Here is a 26,721-nt window from a genome sequence, read left to right on the forward strand (position 1 = left end):
CGAAACACTCCTGAGTGAGCACTGAATGGGAATTACTTAGAGTCAATTAATTATCTAGGTGGTTCACTGCACCAAGAAGCCTTTACCCCTAGCACGGTTTAAATATAACCCTTAATCTAACAAGCTGATAGCACCAGCGATAGGATATCAATAATCCCATGGCATAATCAATCATAAATTTCACAGGATAAGATAGTAATTGATCATATAATGACAATATGATATTAAAATGTAAGTTATTCTTAGATTTATTTAATTCATAAATGCGAAAACAACAAAGTCCTAACCACAACCTAACCGCATTTACTAAAATATGCTTTATATTCCCAAACCATGTAATTCCCCTTCCAATATATACTGCCTTTATCAGTGCATTTTTGCTGGTCGCTTATACAACCGAGTGATAACCGCCCACTTAACCACATAAATCATCATTATAAACATATTTGCAACTGCCCCCAACTAAACCGCCAAACAAACCAGCTCGAGGAGATCCCAGTGCTAATTACTGCAATTTGGTATGAGAATGATGGTAAGGGGGTTGTGTAAGTGGAGATGAGACCGGCTAACCACGTTATCCAGCCAGCGATAATGTTTGTCAACAAACCGGGAGGAAAAAAGTTGGACATCACAGAGGCGTGACCAAACCAAGTTAAGGGAATGGGGCAAGTTGAGAGGGATGAGGATGGGGTTGATGTAACCCGAACAGCAGACACTTGTTAACTGGTAATTAGCTCGGCACGTTTGCCGTTCTCGCCAAAACTGTCTCAGAAGGTCACTCACTTATAATGATTACATTTGGGAAAAATGTCTTGAAAAACTTTACAAATTATTACTAATTTAGATTTTAAAAAAATTACATTTTATTATTACTTCTTGAATAACTCAGTCCCAATAACAGTTTTCTTTAAATATCATTAATATTTTAGATCAAAATAAATAATATTTGATTTAAACTTTTAACATAACTAAATCCCATTAAAAACATAAGCACTATGGTATATTCATCTGATTCCTTATTTCCTCTCAAATTCTTCCGCATCGTAGGCCTTGCTATAATCCACCACCATATCGTTGATAACCTTCTTGACCTCTGTGGCAAATATAAAGTCCAAGTGTCCCCAAGTGGGATCGGGCACTTCATATAGCAGAGCCAAATTGGGTAATTGATCGGGCAGTCGGGAGATATCCTTCTTGTTCGCCGAACCATCCGATAATCCATAGTACAGATAAAGTTCAGAGGTAATTTTGGTAAGATCATATGCTGGAGGCTCTTCCACACCGTAGTATTTCAAATTCTTGCGACTTCCCCAATCGTACAATCGGAACTCGTTTGAGGCAAAGGACTGAATGTAATGAATGGCCTGGTTTGAGGAGACTCCAGCGGGATGGGTTTCAGCAATTTGAGGGAGTAGAGTCTAAAATAGAATATAAGTACAAAAATTAAATAAGGAAATATATAAGATTTTAATAAATAAAAAAAAAAAACTAAAAAGTTAATAAGGATCATTTTCGAGGTAATTTAAATATTAGTCCTTCTTTATTTTTCGAGAAGAATCGTTCTTAAAATTGAGCTGAAATTGCTCTTGAATAAAACATTATCAACGTATTTTAAGATCTCAGATACACTTACCTTATTTAGGTTTCCAATTTCGGGACCTCCCCAGAGCATGGCTAAGGTTTTGCAGTAGCTAAGCATAATTGGCCGATTGCTGCAGGTGGTGTCCAATATTCTCTGGATAAACGCGTTCTGGGGCAGTAAAACCTGGTTCTCCAAAAGTGTAGAGCCAATACCATGGTGTCCAAAGTAGGGGGCCGTGCTTACGATAAGTCCCTCCGTGGTATTACCCATGTAGACGGGCGGGGCCAGCATGTGAGCCGTCTTGATCTTGGCATTATATTCCGGCCTATAGGAGCCCATCACGAAGAAGGCAGTGCAGCCCTGGGAGTGACCCACATAGTGCAGGGCCTGCTGTCCCGTGAGATCCAAGATATAGTCAATCGTGGCGGGCAGATCGATGGCGCCAATCTCGTGCCAGCTGAACTTCCAGAAGTACGGATGCCTCACATCCAGCCTGGTGTTGTTCCTCGAGTAGATATTGCCGCGGGCATTGCCCAGCCAGACATCGTAGCCGGCATCCGCGTAGTTATACGGCAGCGCATCCTCCGGTCCATTGAGCAGGAAGCAATCGGAGCAGCTGAACAGTCCGTGCATGATGAGCACCACCGGTCGGGGGGATTCCCCGGCATTGTTTAGCCTCGGGGAGTGCGGGATGCGGAACAGATTCAGCACATAGCCGTCCGGGGTCTCCGCAAAATGCGATTCGGCCGGATAGCCGTGCTCCGCGATGCGCTCCGCGATGCGCTCCGCCTGCAATGAAAGTTAAATAGGAGTTTACAATGGGTATACAGTTTAAATAAAATTTATTTGGGGCTAGGATCGCTTAGGGAATGTTAAGGATTGCATTGCAAATACTTTTTACTTCTTTAAAGATGATAAATTAAATAATACGACTTCTAGAATATACATTATTTAAATGTTATCTCCACTCCCTAGTTTTAATTGGATTCCTTACACCAGAAAATATGTTATTGCTTTTATGGTGATGATATTTATTGGACCTCTTAAACAAACTATAAATGTTTCAGAGGTGCAATAAATCTTATTCATATTATAAACACTCAAAATATATCTATTTTCAATCTCAAACACATTTTAAGGCCTAATGATGTCCTAATTCGCTTTAAAGATATATAACATAAAGTTTATTACTATATTTCTTATTTTTCTTTTTACTGGTGCCTAAAAACTTTTAAAATATTTGTAATTCCTATACTAAACACAATTTTAAACCCACCGAAGTCTTAATCCGTTTGAAGGGTATATCTATGAAAGGATCAAAATCCTCGATAGCCCCTGCTAAAGCCACAATGGCTAGAATGGTAAGCACTCCTCTCAGCATTTCTGCCTGAACTATCGCCTTCTAGATCGGTCGTACGACTAAGTATTTTCGCAAATACTTATTAATCAATTTTAGCTGAATCTAATCTTTCGATTGCACGTCGAGTGGGGCGATTTATTAGTGTTTCCTTGATACCAGAAAAGCATCGCGTAAATCCAAGATTTATATACTTTTCGGTGTCCATTTGGCCGTTCATGGCGATTATCGCCAATAGATACGCTTGCCCAAGGGGCCGCGTTTAATTATTTTATGAGTTTGAACGGCAATAAACTTAATACCACTACTAGATACTCAAAGGGGTAGCTCTGACTCACCTTAAAAAATTTAATACGAACCTTGTTTTTACAGATGTAATAGATTGTAATTGCTTAATTTAAGAAGATTTAAAGGCATATTTATAGCCTCTATTACTAATAAAAAAACACCTAATAATTACTATTAACCTGTTTTATAAATACATAAAAAACTTGTTTTTTTCCCAACATTTCTTTTCATAAATTTTAACGACTGTTTAAAGTACACCATAATAATACCTATAATTTAACTTTGCCATGAAGAGCTCGAGAGTATTAACAATGCTTTTTTGGGAGCTGACACGAAACCTTTAATTAGCTTGCTCTCCATTAGGGGATTTCCACCTCCAGCTCCCCCGAAATTCCTCGATTCCTTTCGGGCACAATACAATACTCCCCCCTTTTACCAGGTCCTTTTTCCCAATCAGACAGAAATTGCAGAACACGCCTATCAACGAGAGTTGCGCCTGACTTGCTGCGATTTTTGCATTATGTCAGTGAGTTGTAATGCGGCAAGATAGCAGAATGGCTTCTGGGGGCGTGGGGAGGGGGGAGCGGGGAGGGGGATCCGATTGGGCGGTGCACTGGGTGGGGCTTTCCAGGGGGCGGTGATTGGGCGGTGGACCCACTGAGATTGGCATTAAGCGTGGCGAAAGCCACAAATTGCGAGCATCGATGACGCTCGTTCCCCCCGAGTTCTCCGCTCAAAGTCTTACTACACTGAGCGAAAAGTATAGTAGGTTGTCTTTCAATTGGAGTTTTATTTTGGGGCTCTAATTGTCTGTTTACTAAAATCAAGTCAATATTTTTTTAAGAGTTATAATCTCTTAAAAATAAAATTAAAAGCTCGAATACAGGCTGTGGAAGTTGACCATTATTGTTTTTTATATGTTCTTAACATTTCAAACATTTTAAAATTCTTATATTAAATATTATTATTAGTATATAAATATGAGTGACTTAAATTAATACATGTTGGTCTGGACAACGAGGGCACTTTTTGGAAGAAGATCAGACTGCAACGAAAATGGTTTGACATAAATATTGGAAATCATAAAACAAATTCATCATTAATACATACTTTGAAAGGGTTTTAAAATATTCGTCTTTTAAGTGTCTGAAACTCACGGTATTTTAAATTGAAATGTAAATCACTTTTAATTATCATTTAAGCCCTTTATTAGTATGTAGTGTATAAAGTTAGTCGTTCTTCTAAATTAATTCATTGTACTTCTGTGTCTAAAATGTATTGTTGCATAGTTTTGGACACTTCAAATTAAATTTAAATTGATTTCAAAAACCTTGAATATTTTTTACAGTGTAGGTTCTCACGCCCCTCCTGTCTACGGGTGATATGTGTGTATACGAGTTCGGCATTGTCACGGCAATGTCGGCGCCGTCGGAAATTCAGAGGAAAGAGAGATAAACCGAACCAAACGTAAATGCGGTTCATTGAAATTATGTGAAGTGCAGAAAGGGGGTTCTCTGAAAAACTCCCTCAGGAGGAAAAGTATAAAAAAACTTAAAGCCGGTCCAGACTGCAGAAATGGCATCCCATTTTGGGGGAAAAGCAAGAATCAGAAGTATAGCAACAATGGAAAATCTAAGAACACTATACTGTATACTATAGTGAAGACCTCAGCCAGAAAAATACCTTATAGTACTACTTGTATGTCGAAAAAAGTTTAAAATATTTGAGAAAGCAAATAAGCTCCTTAGAATTTATTTCATAAGAAAACTGTGGTAGCTATATGTATCTTAAAAAGATATATATTTTTTGTAGATAATTGCCAGATTGCCGGAGTAAAGCACAATTATTCGTTGCGTTTTCAGCTCGTTTGCCAAATTGCTTTGCGGTGTCTTCTTCATCTCGGTCGGTTTTCTCGGCACTTTCTACTTGCAATTCAATTAAACAACTTAATTGGCTGCCTGATGAGCACCGACTGTCTGCCAAAATGCAACACGATTGCATAAAAATTGCGTTTTTCGCCTTTTGGTCTCCAGCTTGAAACAATTTTCCATCCGCCAGCTGGAAAATCGTGACTTATCACAAATCTAAAGTTACGCTGCGCCCACGTCCATGCATCCATGGATATATATTTCATAGATACAGCCAAGTGTTAGGTGACAGACATGGTGGATGGCAAAAACAATACCGGTGGCAATAGCGCCAATAACAACGTTGTCATCAATGTGTCAAGTTTGCGTTAATGGCCAAGTCAAAAGGCCACTTACAAGCCATCTGCCAAGTCAAGTCAAGTCAACCTGCCCTTAAAATTGTTTTTATTTTTCGTCTTCTATTTTTTTCTGATTTTTCTGGGGTCAGGGCAGAGTTGAATGTCAAATGTGTACATTGTGCATACAGGTTTACAGCAGTTGTCTGCGATTATGCCATACATACTTGCAGATATAAGCGAGATGGTGGTTTGAGGAGGTACCTTTTTGTTAAAATAATAAACGAAGTAGGAGATAATGTAATAGATATCGATAAGTAGACACGTATGACATTGGCAATCGACGAGCTCAAGAGCATCGAACTTGGGCTACTTAAAAACAATTTAGTAATAAAAATGACTTGATATGGGATGACAAAACGTTGCAGCATACTTTTGGAGTCCTTTAAAAGAGATTTGGAGCACCAATTAAAAAAATTTTGTATTTAAAAGAAGATAAATAAAATGTTGTTGAATGCTTAAAGAGCCCATTAAATGTTATTTCGAACCTAATTTAAAAAAGTGTTTATTTTTGATTTGGGATACAAAAAATAGTGTTGCATACTTTTGGAACCCTATGAAGGAGATTTCAAACCCCAATTAGAATAGTGTTTTATTTAATTATGTTAAACTACCTAAGACTTGATTGATTTCCACATTTTAAGCACCCTCTTACCATTTCTTATCGAAGGCAAGGCCAAAAGCAAGCACTTGCTGCTACGATGATGATTTCCAGACATCAAGTTGTATGCGAGATATCAAAATGCAATATTTCCAGTAGAATAAATCTACGAACTCTCCCATCTAAACTCTTGCTATTCAAGAACGAGTGCGGATATGCATATGGCATGGTAGCAATTTTTTTTGCCAGCTTGCAATTGACAAGCACAATAAATTGTGAAATATGGCCGTTGCCTTGCCAGCTCCTCCACATCTTCATCCTGGGTCCTCATCGGGGAGAAATATTAAAGTGTAGCTATGTGGGAGTCCAGGATGGGCGAGCGAGCGTGTGAATGAAAAATAAATATATGCAATAAAATGGAAAGAAAGTCAACTTTCGTTCAAGAGCTTTAAATACTCCTGTAGATACCCCTAGAGCCTAAAACCGAAGAAATATATTGCTCAAATCAAACGAACCTTAAATCAATCTACAGAATGGAAATAAAATATAGTTGAAATACTTACTTTTAAGGGACTGTTCTGTTAACTAAAAATGTTGAAAAAAATCCTTTGAACTTAGTTAAAACAAGAAACCGTAACCTGTCCTTCAGTTGGCACTAATGTTATATTAGTATAAATCTGTTTTTGTTAAACGACTATTAATCCGAAATATCCCCAATCTTTATATGTTACTTTTATATATCTAGATATTATGGCAGAGTAAAATTATGAGTTCACATAAATTTCAAAAACCAACCGAGCAAGGGGCAGGAATGAAACCCTGCCACTTTGGCACCCATTCGAAAGATAAATGGCTGGTGAAAACTGTTTCATTTGTTTCGATTTTATATACTTTGTTTTAGGTAGAGACTTTTTTAATATTATTTTTAATGCATCCCAAAGTGTTGCACACATGAAATTGCATTAAAAATGTGCATATTGATCATAATCGGCGTTTTCCCCATCACCTGATGAGCAACCAACGAGGTGTCGTGACATGTCAGCGAGGGGTGGACAGCTGGGCGGGTGGAAAACTGGCAGGTGGACAACTGGGCAGGTGGACAGGTGACCACAGCGCTGAAAGGCAGGCCAAACATGTGTCGGGCTTTAATTATGTCATAACATTAACGGGGGTGGGGCCAACGAGGTGCCCAAACATGATATGGCATGTTTTGAAAAACATGCGAAAATGCTCAATTTGCATTTGTCCAACAGAAGGGCGCTATTAAATTCTGTGTTTGCCTTGCAGCTTGTTCCGATTGCATTCGATTTGATTGGAATGGAGTCGCCAGGTGGCAAAATGTTGATTCAAAATGGGCTATCTTTAGACTCTTGCCATTTTTAAATCAATTTTTGATATTATTACATTTTTAATTTTAAAACAATTAAGGTGATTTGTCAAAAATAAAGTAAATAAGAGTAGTTTAGATTTTTAAAAACAAAAATATTATAAAAATAAAAATATATTGTATCTTTTTTTTTTAAATTATAGTATCTTTTTGTCGCCTTTTAATTTTTATAACTCTGACAATTTATGACTTGGCCTCAGTAGTTCCTATTTTTATTAAGTGACTTTTTAGTTCTTATCTAAATCGTATTGGGTAATTCAACTGTAGCTCTGGATTTAGGCAAATTGGCACGTTTAAAATTAGTATTACTTTGCACGAATCGATTCCATGTTTTTTTGGTTTTTGCCACTTATGCCACAAATGTGTTGGCAACTCGCGCCCCGCCCCCTTCCGCCCTTTCCGCCCACCGCCATTTAAACAGCAGCAACTAACTCATGCAAAACCAATTAGGTGCGGTCGTTTCGCATCGCAACATCAACATGATGATGCATTGTACCCACTAGCCACCTTCCCCTCCCCTTCCCCCTGGCCATTATATTTTAACCAAGTTTTAATTATTGCAACCGTATGCTGGGTTTTTTTGGATGTGTGCTCCGTAAACGTTTTGAGCGAAATATGCAGCTGGGAAATGTATCACTTTTCGTGTTGGTTTTTCTTCGGTTTTTGCCGCTGATTTTTAATAATCTGCAATCTCGAAGCCGCTTCTTGGCCAACTCTCATCTCATCTGCTCATTAACGGGAAGAGCTGCTCATGCATTGCATTTTGAGTGGTAGTTGTTGGTAGGTACACAAAGAAATGAAAGATAATAAATAGAAAATGATTTTTTTTTTTAATTTTAAAATGTATATTATTGAAAAATTGAAAAATGGAATTTAAAATATTTTATTTTTTTAATTTTATTGAACACAGAGTAGCAAAAAAGGTCGTACTAACTATTTAATTTTACCACACTGGAGAATTTGTAGTACTCTCTGCAAAATACCGAGTTTATACTTAAGTCTACAACAATCTTGAAATATTTAAACTTAACATTTAAATATTAAACATAACATTTTTTTCTTCTGTGTAGTTGATGGTTGCTTCAGCTTGGCTGACTTTTTGCTAAACTCAAACTTCTTGGCACCTCAAGATGGTGGGCCAGTGTTGAGCAATTTGCAAACGCTCACTAATTGTTGGCCAAATGCTTCAGAGTGTTATGGCCGTAATGACGGAAGCGTTCCGCGGAATAAGTGCCATTATTTCTAAGAAAAGGTGCTCTATAAAACAGGCCAATGCAGGAAAATAAAGTTTGGGTAAACATTAAGAGAAATAATACGACCAAAGTTTCAGAATTGTTAAATAATGTGTGTTCAATGAAAATAATATTAAGTCATAGATTTGACTTAGGCATGACTATTATTATAATTAATAAATGTTTTGAATAAAATTATGAATATAACTAAAATCTTTTTGGTAAAAAACTAAACGGACTCATATTAAAAAAGAATACATACATGTCTTTCGGATTTTATTATTTAAGGAAAAAATTATGAGACATTTTGCAGCAATAAATAATGTAAGATGATAAATTTTTAAGATTACCTGCCATTATAATAAGAACGTTTATAATAATATTTATTATAGACCAATATTTTTTGCTGATTTTAGGTAATGATAAAATATGAGGTGATATAATTTGAAATATATCTAATTTGTATTAAAATGTGTTAATTTCCTCACACAGATAATATCATCACATAAATGGTAGTAGTAAAACGTGTTGCTAGCACAACGTCGAACAAGTTGAGCTGAGCTCAGCGAACTCTTATACGTAGATAACGGTCATGCAAGTATAAGAGATGCATATATATGTATAAGAGTGCCAAGACGCAAGTCAAGACATGCACAATCCATTAAGGATAAATGCATGCAGAAATGCAGCATTAAAAGGATAATCGGCGGAGAGTGACAAGGATATCGCCGTTAAATAACTCCTCAGCTGTTGCGCCTGACTGTTTAATTAAAAGTGGCAGTAGACCAGGCAGCCCAATAATGGAAATCACGCCTTGTTTAAGCACAATGCTTAAATCAAATAACCCAAATAATTGGATGACAGTGAAAATCTATTAAGTAAACAATCTAAAATTATAAATAAACAGCTGACTGGCTCTGAAATTGATTCGAATTGAGTAATTTACGGCCGGCGAAAGCAATTTGACAATACAGTGATTATCCCGCGGGATCGAGTTGTCAATGGTAACATAATAGGTTGGTTATATAGTATACCGCGTTAGACAATGGACTCATTTTAACTCAGCCCAGGAGGGTGTTATAAAACGCCATAAGTCGGTACGAATCGGTTCGGATCTGATGAGTTAGGGGAGCCAACTGTTGATATGCCCGGCTGGGCAAAAGAGTTTCGCATTATAAGTTATTATTAACTCGAGCGTTACGAGTGGGGGACTTTCTGGGTGGGTATGATGGTCGAAGAGGAGCGGAGGTGGTGGAACTTCCAACTGGGCAGTGCTCACTTTGGCACTTGTGATGCTTCGGACCCACGGTTTTGGCTCATGCCAAACACGTTTACCCAGCGCTACATTCAAAAAAAAATAGGAAAGTGACGGAATCTTATTCTGATTTTGTGATTAAATTTTAAGGGAAATTTATTCATTAAATTATCAGTGTCAGTTTGTTAAATATTCTGTATATTATAATATTATATTATAATTATTATACATAAATTTGTAATAAGTTGAGGTAAATAAATTGAATTAATTGGATACTAATATGAAATAAACACTTTTAAGAACATGTATTTTATTATTTTCTTAAAGGTTGGATTGAAAAAATTAAATCCAAAATTCCTTTTTTAAATCAAATTTGAATATATTATAAGTCTTATTTTAGTTATACTTGAAGTATTCACATGGTAAAGGTTATACAAATTTTAATAATGCTATTCGGCACAATTTATTCACTAATTATATGTAAAATATCTCTTTGACTACTACTATTTTTGACAGTGTAAGCAAATGGACAAAACCGACACCCGCATTTCGAACACCACTCACTCTTGGCCACTGCCCACTTTGAGCTATTCACCCATTTCTTGTGCGGACAGTCAGCGAGGGATTTTCGAGGGGCAACAAGAACCTCCAGCCACCTTTGAGTGGTAATTACTCCATTTAAAGGTGTACCCCTTTCGCTGACCATACAAACCCCGCAGTCCCCCTTTGGGAGCCAATCAGCTGAAGACCGCCGATGCCATGTGCATAAATTAACAATGCCAAAATGTGTGTCAACCGACATTCCTAATCAAATTCAAATTCAATATGCATTTTGTTTCAGCTCACACACCTTCTACAGAACCCCAGGAGGTATGGAAGAAATGTTTTGGAATGGGGCGGGTAGCTCTATGGTAGCCAGAAGAACCAGAAGAAACTCGAAAGTTGATTGTACCCACCTCAGGAAAGACAATAAAATGGGCAAACTAAATGACCAAACAGCACACACACAAAACCACGTGGAGAAAGATAGAGAAAGAAAAAAAGAAATGTACAACAAAATAATCAGAAATCAAATAGAGAGGGCTACAGTGATGTCGTTAAATACTCTAAAATTTAATAGATTGTGTAATTTTGTAGAATTAAATATTCTAGTCCTTGGATCCCACTAATTTAGTAACAATATTCAAAAAAAGTTTTTATGATCTATATTGCCAACTCAAAATGACATCCCTAAACAATTCTCAAGTTTATTTTAATCTTATTCATAAACTTGTTTGGAAAATCGTTAAGAACTGCAGTAATTTGTAATTCCCATGTGGATTTCGTATCTTGGTTTTCTCGAAAGCGGTTCTTTGAAAGTCAAACTGCCTTCTTTAAGGGAATAGAAGTGGAAATATTTAATGAATACTGAATGAGAACGAGAGTGCACACAGAACGAGCATTTGTAGTAGAGTCGAATATTAAAATGGCTCACAGGTTGAACTTGGCTCTGAAGTTCTGAAGTGGCGGGGTCCAACCAGTTTGCTGCATTTTAGATGAATTTAAAAACACTTCTTTCTCTCGGCCTTTGGTGTAGCATTTTTTAACAGAGTTTATTGATTTTAATATGAAATTAGCAAGGCGTGGAAAGTAGATGAAAATGATATTAAAAGAGAAGGCACAAGTTGGGAACTGGGTACATAAAGAAAATGAATGAGGCAAACTTGGACTCGAGTCTAATAATGATCGAAATTAAGATAGAAGATAGGTTAATGCTGCGTCATAATTAGACGGATCTCTGCCACAGATATGGAAATTTATTTTAGGGCTATGTTTATGTGGGTTAAAGTAAGCTGACTTCAAGGAGAAAATAGAAACTGAAAATTGCAAGGGGCTAATGAACCCTTTTGCCTCTAAATTATTTAGATGCCTATGTTAAACTGCACTTTTTGTGAAATTATATTTTATTAGTTTATAAAAATTCTTTGCTTTAATCAATTTAAATAATGAATAATAATAACAATAAATTTTAGCTTTTGGCCTGCCGCAAACTAATGAGCCAACAGCCGTTTTTAGTATGTATTAATGAGCTTGCATAAAATATATAATTTGTGCGATAAGCTTGGCAATACGTTTAGCTTAAATATTCAATTGGATGTGTAAATTATGCAATGGCTGCATGCAAATAAATATAACATTGGCTAACGGGGCTGCCTCACACTCCATTATTAAAAATAATTTTTGTTTTGGTTTCTTTCATTTGGTTAAAGTGACAACAAAGGAAAAAACTCCAACCTCTGGCATTATAAATTAGGCATAATAATTCAGGAAATCGCAAACCGAGTTGTCAGCAGATAAAGTTGCCAAAGGAGGGAAATAATAGAGAGATAAAATCGCGGGTGAAACCATTTTAGCTGTCCGAGACCCTGAAGAAACACTTTCGTTTGTAAGTCATTAAAATCATAATGACAGCCTTATTATCATTATAATCATCAAGGTCTGGCCAAGGTTTGCAATGGTCATAAATCATGCAATTTCTGCCTTTTGAACTTCAATGGCATCACCCCATTTCTCTCGGCCTGAGTGAATTTTAATTGTCGATTATAATCGATGGCGTAAACTGCATTTTAAGTGCTTCGCGAATAACGCCCACTGAACTGCTAATGACAATGACATTTTATTAAACTGATATTTATCATTGTTTAACTGAGTATCAATCGTTTGGTATTTATTTTTTGAATTATATATAATTTTTTTATGGGTTTATAAGAGTGTCACTAAAACACTTATAAAGACGTCTAAAAGTATGCTACAATATTTTTTTAAATAATTTTCCCTCTCTTTTTAGTGCTATTTTTCACTGCATACTTTTTAGCACCTTTACTATATTAACCAACTATATAGCTTTCTTTTTCTTTATTAAATTGACTGTTTTCGGTAGCTTAATTTACTTATCTCGTTAAAGATACCATTACAATCCATTGTCATTGCACTTTTCCTCGGGTTCAATGCCTTTGGCCGGTCTCCAGTCATAATCCATTTGTGTTTATTCTTATATTCGCTTAGCCGCAGGTACACAAAATAAAAGTACAGGTTTTACCCAGTGCACTCAAATTAAATTCCGTGGCGTTGTAAGCCCTCTGGGGAATAGACCGAGTCCAGCTGGCCAGAAGTTGACAATTTTTTTATTGCCATTTTTTTGCTTTATTATTGTCCTGTTTTTGTTTTTCTAAGCCCTGTGGAGGTTTCTGTGTTTCGCTGAAAAAGGTGAAATAAAGCCAACTGAGTTTTTTGTTTGGCTTTGATTAAAGTGCTTATTGGATTTGCTAAAAATGGAAAAAATTGCCTTTTCTCTTTGTTTGCGTTTTAACTGAAAATTGAGAAGAAAAGCGGCAGACTGGCGTGCTAGAATAATGAAAGAATAGAATTTCTAGTATGTTTTTTGCCAAATTTTCCTTATTTTTTCTACCCAAAAATATATTGAATTTTCTTATCCTTTTTAAAGAATATTAAAGGTAATCGATATAGGAAGCACAAAATCAGTTGACAAACATAAATCTTCTTATTGCTAAGGTTCTTTTTGTTGATAACTTTTTTGGCATTGTAATTCACTTTTTCTTGAGCTGGAATAGCTGACTCATGTTATTGTTTTTCAGTTTAGCCATTGTCTTTTTCCAGCTTTTGTTTGAGCTATTGCATTTAATCTTAAATACAAAAAAAGTTGAAATATATCTGCAAGCGACAAGCATAGTCGTTGATGATTTATGCTCGCACGAATGTTTTTGACCTGCGATATGAATATTAATATGGCATGGGCAATGTTTACACGAAGCACATTTTATGAATATATTTGTTAATAAGTACGCATTCCAAAACTTCTTTTACCTTTTTTAATTTCAGGTGTACGTGTTCAAAAGTATAAATTGTTTATGGGTGAAGATTAAGAATTTTAAATAGGAATATTACGAATTTCTTACAATATTGGTGATGTTTTTTATAAGGCAAAAGTCTTTTCATTGTTTTTTATTATTGCTAAATTTAGGACGTCGGATTAAATGTGAAAACCTTTTTTATTTAATTAAGATTTCCAGCCATTTTTTATTGGTTAAGAATTTTTTATAAATTCGTGATTACAGTTAAGATTACTCTCAGTTTAGATTTGTAAAAAAGATGCGGATCCCATCAGAAATACTTAACTAATAAAAATTTATATTTCATCTTTCGTTTACTCAATATATATTAACGAAACAAAATGAAATAAATATTATTTTAAAACTATTATAATTTTGTTCGACGTACAGCTTTTCACGATATTCACGCCGCATAGACGGAGTGCATTTGAGTTGGCTGGAAGCAGATGAAGAAGATGTTTGCCGGGTAGTGAGACAAAAAGGTGGCTCCAAAGCCAAATCGTGTTTGCACGCGCGCCTTATGCAATTGCCCCGGCTCGTTGTATTCGCTTCAAGTGAGTCTTGGCCAACTTGGGCAACTTGGCCAACTCGGTCGGTCGCTATGTGCTGCCGACGTTTTTGATTTACGTAAAGAGATGTGGTTTTTTCGCTTCTGCCATTTTGGCCACTGCATCTTTGACGACCTTGACGACCGACACCAGATTGTGCAAACGAACCCAAATCCAAACGCCTACTAACTATGCCAGCTCAGAAAAAAAGCAAACTAAAAGCCAGAGATAAAGTTGAAGAAAAACTGCTGAAGAAGGGGACCCAAAATAGAAAAAATGGCAAGTCCAAGCTCAGCTGGGACCTCATTTAGCCAGTGCACATTGGTAAGACGTTTTAAAATTAGATAACTTACAGGCTTATAATTTAAAGCAAGAAAATTTTAATTATAAATTTATTATTGCTGTAATAATGGTTATACATTTGTAACATTCTAATATATCTGCTTATTAGAGTAATAAAAACTTTAAACTGTAAAGCAACAAGAGTAATATGGTTGACTCTTGAAATACACAAGGTATGTATATAGATCGATTATTTTCTTTTGTTAAGATACCTATAGATCCATGTACTTTATAAGTCCCTTTATTTTAATATTCTTTCTTTTAAATACAATGTTACCAGTACAGACGGAAGTACACGTAGTGACGAACGCACCGGAAAAGAGTGCGAAGGCAACCTTATATAGCCGCAAAATACCTTTTTATTCACAGACATCTGAATGTAATTAAAATAAAATTATCTTTGAAGTAAGCAATTTACCAATATTCTCCAAAATTACTATACCATTATGACCAGTGTGCATTGGCTGGATGGACAGATGGCCACAATGAACTTGAGGGCTGAAAGGCCGCCAAATGAATGAAGCCGGCAACTTTATGGGCCTCTTTTGTTGGACCCCAAGTTGAAGTTGAAGACGGAGGCTTAGACTGCGGCCTTTTATAAGCCTTTTGTCCGGCAAATCGGTTGCAGCAACGTGCTGCAATTACAATTGCAAACACAAATGAGGCAAAGTAACCGGGGCAAATTTTTATCAGGCAACCAAATGCATTGGAGCATTCAGACTGCATGACATTGAATGTTTTTTTGAGGTTAGTGGGATTGTTATTATCGAAGTTGTTGAGCTGCAAAGGTTTGGGAGAAGATTATAATTAAAATATAATGTGGATGGCTCTTCAAACGAAACCGTTTCTGTGAATTCATAATGAGTTCCGACTATTTTTTTTACATTTTAACTGTAACTATTGTTTTTTTATTAAAAAAATACTATGCAATGACTTTAAATGCCCATTGCTGCCTTTAATGGAACTTATCATTCAGAGTCCCGAAACTGGTAACGAGTACCGATCCTAAAAATCCAAATTCTAATGGTAAGCTGCATAGTATACAATCATTTCAAACATAAAGTTTAAGGAACCCATTGTTAGTCGTAGCCTTTGGTATTGCGAGTTTCAAGTTCTGTCTTTCAAACAAGTTGCATTATTAACCTTCAGTTATTATTAATAACCTGTAATATAGGTGGGTGCATTACTATTTTAAGTTATTAAGCATGCTAAGAGCACAGGAATGCCTTTTAAATAATTAGAGCTGTCATTATCATTATGAGTATTATAATACTGATTATTGCTGCGGTTGCTGATATGATTTATCAAAAGCCGAAATTAATTATGCCGCTGCTGTTGCCAATTGAATTAAATGCCTGCCGCGCAATGATTGTTCATGGCGATTGCTGTCCAAAAACAGACCCCCTCCCCCCATATCTCCCCGCCCCTTTTGCCGTTCATTTTGCGCCTCAATTAACGGCTGGAAAAGCAACAACGAAACACCAATGGAAAAGCCAGAGGCGGAACAACAACAACATCATCGTTGGGAAATGGTCAGGGAAAAGGGAAAAGCAATTTTTGGGAGTGAGTGTGAAGATAGCCGGGCGTCGTAAATTTTGTACAATTTGAACTCGAAAGTCGTTAAATGTAACACAGGCCACAACCATGGAAGTGGCGGGGCGGCTGGGAGGGGGGATAGGCAGGCAGCTGGTTTCTGGGTGTACACTGAAAAAAAAAAGTTCGATATGATTTAACATTTTAATATTTTTTTGAAAGCGTAATAGAATTGTGTGGATTTAAGCTCGATAGCAAATTTGTTATGATAAAGTAACAATGCATAATCTTATTTGTTTTGAATAAATATTTTAATTTCAGTGCTAAATCGGTAATTGATAATATAAATAAAAAGTAAATACGATCTAATAATAATGGGTAAAATAAAATTCCTCCCTGTTATAAATTTTCCTATTAATATTTTGGTGACAGTGGGTTTAAAAATCGTTTAAAAATACACCATACATTTTAGAGAGTTGAGTTTCAGTATTGAAAAACTTAAGTAACATAATAGATAAGAAATAGAATTTAAGAATGGAAACTTATTAATAAATAAATTAATAAATCATGATAAAAACCTTTACTAAGCGTTCTATTTTTTCCAGTGTACACGCACACCCCCCCAGTGGTAATGTGTTGGAAGGGTGCAGAAAACATGAAAGCCAAACGTGAGAAATTGGGTCACTGGAGAAGGGGCGGAGAAAGTGCGGGGGGGAGCAGGGATGGAGAAAGGAGGGCATTTAAGGGGGCAATAGAAATTGCTTGCAATTGGATACTGCAGGACAGCCAAATGTATGCTGGATGAGGAAAGCTGGCCAGGATTGGGGGCAGGGTAACTGCAATGCGTGGCCTCTGCCTTTGGATAAGTGAATTGCCAGAATTTCCCCTATACCATTTACCATTCACCATTTCCCAACTCCCAGCTCTCTTTCGCCCATTCAAAGGCAATGCGTTTTAAGTGTGATAAGTAAATTTACCTTAGGGTTTGTTTTGGGTTCAAGTGGATGAAATTTCAGAAGTAAAACTTAATTTCCAGCTGGGTCAATTAAAAAGCCATGTGAATGGATGAAATGTGCTAAGAATTTAATTTACGTTCAGCACTTGAAATGCATTTCAGGGAATTCTAGTAAATTCAATTATCAGTATGTGCAATTATATACATTTTTAGAATTTTAATTTGGGGCTTATGTGTTTAATATTGTAATTGCTTACCATTCAAGGTTACAAAATTTAAAATAAAATCTAGAACATTTAATATTCCAATTATTATTATTATTCCAATAAATAACCAAAAATAAAAATAACATTTATAAATAACGGAAAGCAAATAAATTTTCAGAGATCTTAAATATTTATGACCATAATTAATGCAACACTTTCTTATCACTTGTGGTATTTTTTGCTTGCAAGCAATTCCTTTCCGCTTCACCTATTTGCCGTCATAAAAATGCAACGAATTTGAATAAAAACACAGCAACTCTGGGGTAAAAAAAAAATGCAAAGGCACGCGATAGGTAAATGTGTGAAGCAGACCGCAAGCGAATGCCAACGGGCAGTGCAAATACAACCCATTTTCCGAACCCAAAACCCCCTTTCCCCGCACAATTTTCCTTTTTGGCGCAAACAAAATGGTAAAGAAAAGCGAAAAGCGAGCGAAAATGTTTGCATTTTGTTCCGCTAAGTTTTGTTTGCGCTCGAGATAGTTGGGTTGGCCGGGGATTCCCCCTTCTTAAAACCCGACTTTTCATCTTCGCCTTCGTTTAGCCGCATTTCTAGTGCATTACTTTTCCAGTTATCACGTATGGGGGAGTTTTTCCATGTGTGTAGCTGGGGGATTTATTGTTTTCTACGTGCATTCTAAGCAGAAATTTAAGCGAAGCAAATCATTTCGGATACCTCCTCACAAAAATAGGAATCCTCGAGAGCGAACCGAAGGATACTCACGCCCGCTCAAGTGGCTATTTATCCTTATTTCGCTGGAAAGGCGCAATAAAAATGTATATAAAAATTTCTCCTCTTCGGCTTAAGTAGCTGAAAGCATTGAGAAAGTGCAACGTGGAAGGACCATACAAGGCTATTTATAAATGATTTTTAGGGGTCCTTACACATACGCTATATGCAGAAAGGGGTGCGATTCCTTTGAACCTAAAAATAGTTTTATGGCTTAATAAAGCCTGCGAAGATTTAGGACTTTCGCAGAAGGTGCGGGAAAAGTGCTAGATATTTATTATCCCTACATAAAACTAGTCGGGATTCAGCTAAGTTTAAAGCAGTAAAAAATAACTAAATATATTTAATGATTTTCAATTTAATTTGTTGGCATAATCTTTTACTTTACTGTAAAGGTAAAGTAAGTAATGATGGTACATTTCTTGATTACCTTTTCACCTGTAAATAATCCTCGACCATAAACTGTTCATTATTACTTTTAAATATTTCCTTTCCTTGTAATCCTTTTGACCTGAACTATAAAAAGTATTTTTGACCATTCAAGCACTATTCCTTTCAGCAACTTCTGCTCTAACTTGATTGGTTTCCCTTTGATGTCCTGCCAACTAATAAAATGGGGCCACAAAGCTCGACTCAAAAAAGGGAATGCTTAAATAATATTTAATAAGCTTTTTTGACAAGTCAAATTGAGCTTTAATTAATTTATTTGGTTAACAAAAGAAATATGCGGCTCTAATAAATTCGAGCCGAAATAAAACCCCCGGTCAGTGTCAAAGTCCGAGTCGAAAATATGTCATATTCCTACGGCGGCCAAAGCTGGCATAATTTATGAGAACATTTTTGCTCCTTTTCAGAATCTGAAATGCTTACAAGAATGTGCAAAAGGTTGAGTTGGGTTGGGTGGCTGGGGTCACAGGTGATGTATTGTATTTCTCTGATTTATTGCTTTATTTATGCCCAGACAGAAGGCGATTTGTGTCACAGACGGACTTGAAATGGCCATGGCAATAACGAATATCAACAATATTAATAAAATGGTTCAGCGTTTGATTACATTGTAGACGGACAACGATATAAGTGGAGGGCAGATGTGTCTCAATAAATTGGTTTTAATTGCACTTCTAAGCTGATTTTCTTGCCTAAGATATTTGGATTTGTCTAAAAATTCTTAAATAAATTTATCAATTACAGACATTCAAAGTTATAATGATTTAATTTGTGTAGTAGGTAATCTTCAACAACTTAAATAAATAACATAGATTCTTTGAATGACTTTGTAAGCCAAATTCTCTTTGAGTTATTTTCTTTATGAACTGGTCAAAATTCGTTTGAATTTAGCCATGCTTTTGTCGATTTACTCATACCAAAACGGCTTTTAAATTGGGTCAACTTATTTATGGAAATGCAAAAATATCAGGGAAAGTAGGGCAATCTTGGTCCAAGATAGGGTGGTCCTCAGACCCAACGGACAAGCACCTCACACGTTCTTTTTCCGTACTCTCTACGTGACTTTGGCATTGTGTAAGTCTCCATTTCCCCCACTTTCCCTTAGAAAGAGTCTTGAATAATGACCCTGGCAGTTGGTATGTGGTCGTCCTGAGAGCCGCAGGCTCCTTTTAAGCTCACTTCACTTGCAGGAATGCTGTGCGTTGTATTATCCTTATAGCCATCTCACTCCCTGTGTTTATATACTTAGTATGTGTTGACCACAAATTATGCACGTGGGAAGCCCAGAGAGGCCCAAGCAATTGCACAGTTGTCCTTGAACCCTGGAACTCCCCGCTTCGCCATTTTATTTGTTAGCCCATCGCACGCAGCCACAGACACGCGGATGAAATTGATGTCCTTGCTGGCTCATAATACAAGGCTGGGATCTACGTGTCTCTCAAGTGTCAATTCTATAGATGGCAAAGAGCTTTTGAAAATATGAAAAAATCTGTTAGGCAATACGGATTTTAAATTAATAACATTTAAAAGAATATATAAGAAATCAATAAAATTAAAACTCACAAAAAAGGTGCCGAAGAGTATGCAACACAATCTTTTAAATCCACTGCAAGTCATATTTATCTTTTTCACTGCATACTTTTAGACACCTTTAAAAGTGATTTAAGGTCCGTTTGATTTCCATGATATCACCTATATCTTTTACTATCTTTCACATTTCGACAAAAGGAATACACCCTAAAAAGTAACAAAATAGCAGAGTAGAAACAATATCTATAAAACAAGCATAGGAAAAAGGTCACGCACTCAGTGTTCGTCCTTTGCGTTTGTTTGCCTTCCAAACTGTCGAAGCTTTAAAATTCCCTACCCAGATTATATTGCACTATTCCAATTCGGTTGCGTATATGTATTCTATACATTGTATAGTCTTTGAATACAATTAATTTCCCTGTTGGTGCCACAATTGAAATCGAAGCCTCGAAATTTGCGGTCAAAGTTCATGCAGAATGATAGTTAATTGCGTTCGTGACAAATTGGTTTGGGGCCGGACTTTTTGGCCAACCATCAATGCGATGGCCAAATTTCATTTGGGTTCCGGCCACCGAAAATTTGAATTTTGCATATGAAATCGAACCAGAAATGTTTTTCATATGCAAATATATGTGAGCGTTTTGTAAATAGCACAGTTCGTTTTGGAACTGAACGTGGGCGAATATCAAAATATTTATTTATTTCTTTGTTAGTTTTAAAAAGTAGAACTGCGGAATTGATTTTTGGTTTTTTTAAAATTTAATTTATATATTTTTAAAGGCATTTATTTTTTAAAACACTTTAAAATACTTAACATTGTATCTTTACTTATCATACACACTGTACAGGAAATCCGCAAATAAGTAGAAACAAGCAAATTTCCTTGACAGGAAACGATTCAGCTTTAGCCAAAATTAATTTCAATAAATACATTTCCATCTCCGCATTTGTAGAATTGTGATTTGCATAACATTTTCTAGTACGACAAGCGTAAAAATATGTTTCAGCCAGGACGAGGGAAATTCCAACACGTGTCCTTCATTTCGGGCGGAAATTTTAAGTAAAACTTGATTCTATCGCACGAGCAATTAAAGTTTCTGCTCGTTAAATTATGTACAATTCATTTTGCGAGCAACGTTGTCATGTCAGTGGTGATACGCCCTGGGAAATGGGCGGAGTGTGTGGGTGTGGGCGTGGCACCAGGAAAATGAAATAAACATTTTCATAGCAACAGGCAGCGACGCAAAGTTTTAAGCGCATAAAATGCTGACCAAGTTATGATGTGCCAGCGGAATTCGGTGTTAGCGAAAATGTTCAACCAACTTTTTTGCATAACCTCGTAAACTATTTACAAAAAAGGGGGATCTAAGAATTAACCAAATCAAGCTTAAAACATATTTTGTATATAATAGCATTTTTTAGAGTTTGAAACTTGTTAAATGGTTTGGTAAGGAATTAATATCTTGTCTTTAAAATATTTTGCCTGGATATTTAAACATAAATGTTCCGCCATCTTGTATCTTCATTCACTTTTTTCACTTTACAACTATTTACAAAAAAGAGGATCAGAATATTACCCAAATCAAGCTTAGAACAAATGTGGTATTTAATAGCATTTTTCTAGAGCTTCAAACTTGTTAAATGGTTTCGCAAACAGTTAATATCTTTTCTTTTGGAATATTTTATCATTAAAATATTTCATCTGGATATTAAGACATTAAAGTTTTCCCATCTTGCTCTCCCATTTCCTTTTTTCATTTTTCTCCCTTAATAACGAAGAATACTTAATTTAACTAGTCGCGCGAACTTCATTCCGTCCAGACAGCCCCAATAAATCTAATTAACAACTGTTTTACAATTAAGCGGGGAAACTTTTTGCACGAAAAACTTAATTGCAATATTAACTCTATCTATATGTACCGCGTACCGTTGGTTGAAGACCTCCTGAAAGACCCTGGGGCAGAAAAGTTCCTTTCCTCCGATGGTTGCAACTTAATTAAATTTTCGCATTGCAATTGTTCCCACTTTGGTTGCAGCTTTTGCTGCCTTTTGTTGAAATTTCACGCTCGTGACATGGTTAATTAATTCGTTTACTTTCGGGCATATGCCGAGTAAAAATGGGACTACTGAAACATCAACACACAGCGACTGGGAAAACAAAGTGGCATCGATTATGCTAATGGGCTCCGGGGGAAAAAGGCGTACTTAAAGACAGATTACTTTATTTCGCAGCTCAAATTAAAGGAGTGCCGGGTATAAAGGGGATACTAAGTGTCCGTCGAGGACTTGAGTTCCATCATCGCCGAGTTTCAGAGTCCTGCCAGCCAGGACTTTCAGCCGAGGACTACGTGACAGGGCGTAAATCAATACGCTTCGCTGCCTCTTGGCCGTTATGGAATGCAATATTCCGCACTTTTATACTGGGGCTGCATCTGCATATATATATTATTTATAAACTGCACCTTAACTGCTAACGAGCCCAACTAACGAAGGACGCCCATTTGTTGCCAATAAAGTCACAAAAGCTCTAAACTTCAAACTGCGCGGCTATAATGACGACAAATTGCAATCGCAAGAGCTGCTAGTTTTCTAAGAAAATTTATAACAAAAGCCAAAATGGAGTCGATAAATTATAGTTGCAGCTGGATTTGCAGGTAAGTTCTGAGAAAAGGAAGGACTTTTTATTAAAAAATATATTAACGAAAATTAAAGTACTTTCAAATATAAATGTATATTTATTATTTCAGATAAATATTTTCAATTTAATATACTCCTTTATTTTATTTTATAAGTCCCCGTTTAACTCCATTTTACCAACATTCCATTTAAATCTTATGAATAAAATGTAAAACAGCACTCGCTCTTTTATCTTTCGCCCACAAAGGGAACCTGATATCAATATTAATAAACCGTGTACACATAAAGCATTTTAAATTAAATCTCGTTGGCCACCTCAAGTGCACGGACAATAAATGAAATCACAATTATCTGGATATCCCACGTGCAGAAATACATCATCTCACACTGGGAACTGCAATCATAAATACCAATTAAGCCATTACAGTGCAATTATTTCCGGCTGCACATTGTGTCAACATCCGAACGAAACGATGGAAAATCAGCTGTAAAATATTTATGTTTATTGTTTTTCCCCCTCTTGATTTCGTGGAAAATCCACAGTGGAAAAACATGAGGCAAATACGTTTGAAGGTGAGCTTGATGGATAACTTGAGAGGCGATTTTGACATGAAATATAACTCAATGCGGATTGTGAAGAATGAAGGAGTGGGATGATGAAATACACGAGAAGATGATCTCAGGCTTATCCATCTTATATGAACACAGAAAGGTGGATGTTTTTGTGGTTATGTTCTGAAAGGGGTTGAAAAATGTATATATGTAATATTTAATAAAATATATTAATTTTGTATATAAAGAATTTAACAAATTATTTTCAATTTTGGTTTTATTTATTTTTCTTTTAGCTAAAAATCCGTTAAATACAGATTAAAGCTTTTAACAAGTATTTATTTATTTGTCGTTCTCATAGATTGATAAATTTATATGTGCTTTTTTGGTTATTATATTTTTCTTTTAAGATAAAATCCGAAGAATAAAGATGGAAGCCTTATAAAATTTACTTTATTGTTAGTCGTAGATATTTTTTCCTTATCCAAAGTATCACAATGGTCGACTTTCCTTAAATGCAGTCGACTTATTTACTTTTTGTCGAGCGTGATGCGTTCGCATTGTGAAGAGCTTTTATGAGAAATTTATTAGCATATGTTTCTGCGAGCGCATTCCCCACGACAATGATGATAATGAGGAAAATGCTGCTGTTGAAGTTGCTTATGTCATTGAACCCGCCACTTGCTAACTGTTACTCCAGACTTTGTACACAAAAAAAAGATTTTCTAGATACAAATAACTACTTATAAATTGTTTAATGAATATAATGAATAGAATATTTGATTAATTTCTTAAGTTAAAATCCATCTTAAAAGTCAGAAAAATATTTTTTTTTAGAAAATTTGTTTTTTGTAGAAAATTTTTTTAGTTGATAATTTTTTTTTGGAACGGGTTGAATTTCTTTTGATATTTCGCTCTGTTACTTTAGATATTTTTTGCAGTGCAGGTGTGCCACCTTGTGATAAGGCAGACACTAATTCCTTGGCATGCCCCGCGACAATAAAATAGCAACAAAGGCACATGAGATGGGGGCATTGTGTGTTTGCCACATGGCTAAGCCAGCTGCCTGTCTGCTCATTTTTTTCCTGGCCTAAGCCATCCAAGTTGCCTTTCACTTTCCGCTCGGCTCGCAGCAAACAGCAGCAAACCAGCCGACAAACAAACAAACATCTCCGACTGGCTAGCCAGTCACGAAAGTGTCGTCTTTACTTGTGCTCTTTTTGCGCGTTTTTTGTTTATGGCATTATTAACCCGTTTTCCTAGTTTCTCAGGGCGATTACGTCGCCGCTCGCAGTCTAGCATAATATTGCAATTTACCTGGTCGAGGAAGCGCCTCAGATGCATTCGGCAATTCGAGTTCACTCATGGGGATGGGTTCGAAAGTTGGGGGCACTCGGAATGTGGAAAGTGAATGGACAGGGGAAGATTTATATTTCAGGTGTCTGCTTTCCGCTTGGTAATAGAATTTCCATTACAAAATTGTATTTCTGCTACTTAAGGGAAAGTAAAAAATAAATATCCTATATAAAATATTGTAGATCATTCAAAATAGGTTAGATTCAATAACAAATAATTCAAAAACATACTATTTTAAAATTAATATTTAGTTATTTTAATACTAAGGCAAATGTTTTCAACAAGGGTCAAATATTTTATAGCATACTTTTTGACTAATAAATTCATTTTTAGTTTCCTGTTTTTAAAATATAGTTTTATTAAAGATTACTTTTTTATACTCATTAAGAAATTATTAAAAACATTGTAATACTGCTGCTGCTGCTACTGATTTCTTTCTATATATATAAATAATCCTTTTTAAATTAATTTCTCTACATTTTGGAAACTTAAAAAAATGCTCAACTTCAATTGGGATGCACTTGAGCGATTACCCCTTTTTCAGAAGGATATAATACTCATCCCCAAGAAGTCAAAACAAATTCGAGCTCATCATCAAAATACAGCATAATCAGCGGGAAAATGGGTGCCAAAATCTTATCAAATGCCTCCAGACGGCTGTCTAAACAACAAAGGATAAGGTGGAAATAAAAATCCTTGGGATGGGAGGAGCCTGCCTTATTAATTTTCATGGCACACACACACTTCCAGCTCAGGCGACAAAAACCCCATTTTATGTAAATTTCTGCGAGGCATCAGAAAGTCAAAATGCCAAGAAAAACAAAAATATTAATGATTTACCCATGTATAATCCATACAAATGGCACAGCAGTGGGTGGAAGATCTCGTCCTTGAGCTTAATGTCAGTTCGGTTCAGTTTCCTCGCTGGGTACACAGACTTTACCACCCAAAAGCTGCCTTTGTCTTTTGTCTTTTGGGGATTTTTGAATTTTCAGCAGGGGGAATGGAACGTGACATATGCAAAAGGGTTAAGCGATTAATTTCAATAGACAATATGTGTTTGAGATATATATTTGTGTTCGGTTATTTCTGTGTATTCCATTCTGTGTGTTTTTGTGTAAATATCTGCATGCTAATATGAATTTATGTCGCCAGCCTTATTGGCAGTCATCCGACGAGTGAGTTTGAATTTTTATAATCTGGCAAATCGAAAGATCCCCTGGGAGTGAAAGTGAGACACAGATTCTAAATCAGAATGTGTGAGTAAGGAATTCTTGTTCCTTTTAGATTTTACTTAAACTGAATTAAAGGTTAACCATAAATTAGTAAAATACATACAATATTATAGCAAGTTATTATTATTTTAAAAACTGTGTGGAACGACGATAACAAAAAATGTTCTTTAAGGATTATTTTGATTAATTTATTAAATGCAATTGGTTCCCCCAAAAAAAACAATTTTTTAAATATTATTTAGGGACTTGGAGCCATTATCCTATTTTAATATATTATTTCTAGTTTAATATAATTACTTTTAAGCCAATATTTATTATATTTGTTTGAAGAGGATTTTATTAGGATTATATTCTTGTTCTACTTCGTATTCTTCAAAATTCAAGTAATACATAGAGAATTTAGAAACATATTATAAGGCTTGACAACTTGTTCCACTTGTCAAAGGTCGAAAACCCACTTGTAACGGTATTTGCATTTGAAATACGCAAATGGAGGTTTGCGCATGCGCAAAGGGGATGAGAGCAGAGAAGAGAGAGTTCTCTCCCAGAGTAAAACCACCCCCTAAAAGAGAGGAAGAACCAAAGAGAAGGAAGCCAAAGGGTAACAAAATACGGAAATGCGCGACAAAAAGAAGAAGAAAAGTTACTTCATCCAAAAAAGGAAAGACAACAAAAAAACAGAGAATGAGGGGAGGAAAACAACCCGAAACAGACACAAAACAGACAACTGGCTAAA

General features: G+C 35.8%; 1 protein-coding gene across 1 annotated transcript; it reads right to left on the bottom strand.

The window, feature by feature from the left end:
- Window positions 1-845: 845 nt before the first annotated feature.
- LOC119547061 (lipase 3) lies at window positions 846-2,995 on the bottom strand. Its single transcript, XM_037853743.1, has 3 exons — window positions 2,859-2,995; window positions 1,634-2,371; window positions 846-1,418 (listed from the first exon to the last, which is right to left on the bottom strand). The coding sequence occupies exons 1-3, from the start codon at window positions 2,961-2,963 to the stop codon at window positions 1,017-1,019; spliced, it is 1,245 nt and encodes a 414-aa protein (XP_037709671.1). The 5' UTR covers window positions 2,964-2,995; the 3' UTR covers window positions 846-1,016.
- Between the last annotated feature and the right edge of the window lie 23,726 nt (window positions 2,996-26,721).

Source organism: Drosophila subpulchrella, chromosome 2L (assembly GCF_014743375.2).
Source record: "Drosophila subpulchrella strain 33 F10 #4 breed RU33 chromosome 2L, RU_Dsub_v1.1 Primary Assembly, whole genome shotgun sequence".
NCBI lineage: Eukaryota > Metazoa > Arthropoda > Insecta > Diptera > Drosophilidae > Drosophila > Drosophila subpulchrella.

Bases quoted from the DNA above. Each gene is read 5' to 3' on its own strand.
- LOC119547061 (XM_037853743.1), bottom strand. From the start codon at position 2,963: ATGCTGAGAGGAGTGCTTACCATTCTAGCCATTGTGGCTTTAGCAGGG. The intron at 2,372-2,858 runs GTGGGTTTAAAA...CTTTCATTGCAG, and splicing joins TCAAACGGATTAAGACTTCG to GCGGAGCGCATCGCGGAGCG. The intron at 1,419-1,633 runs GTAAGTGTATCT...ATTCTATTTTAG, and splicing joins AAATTGGAAACCTAAATAAG to ACTCTACTCCCTCAAATTGC.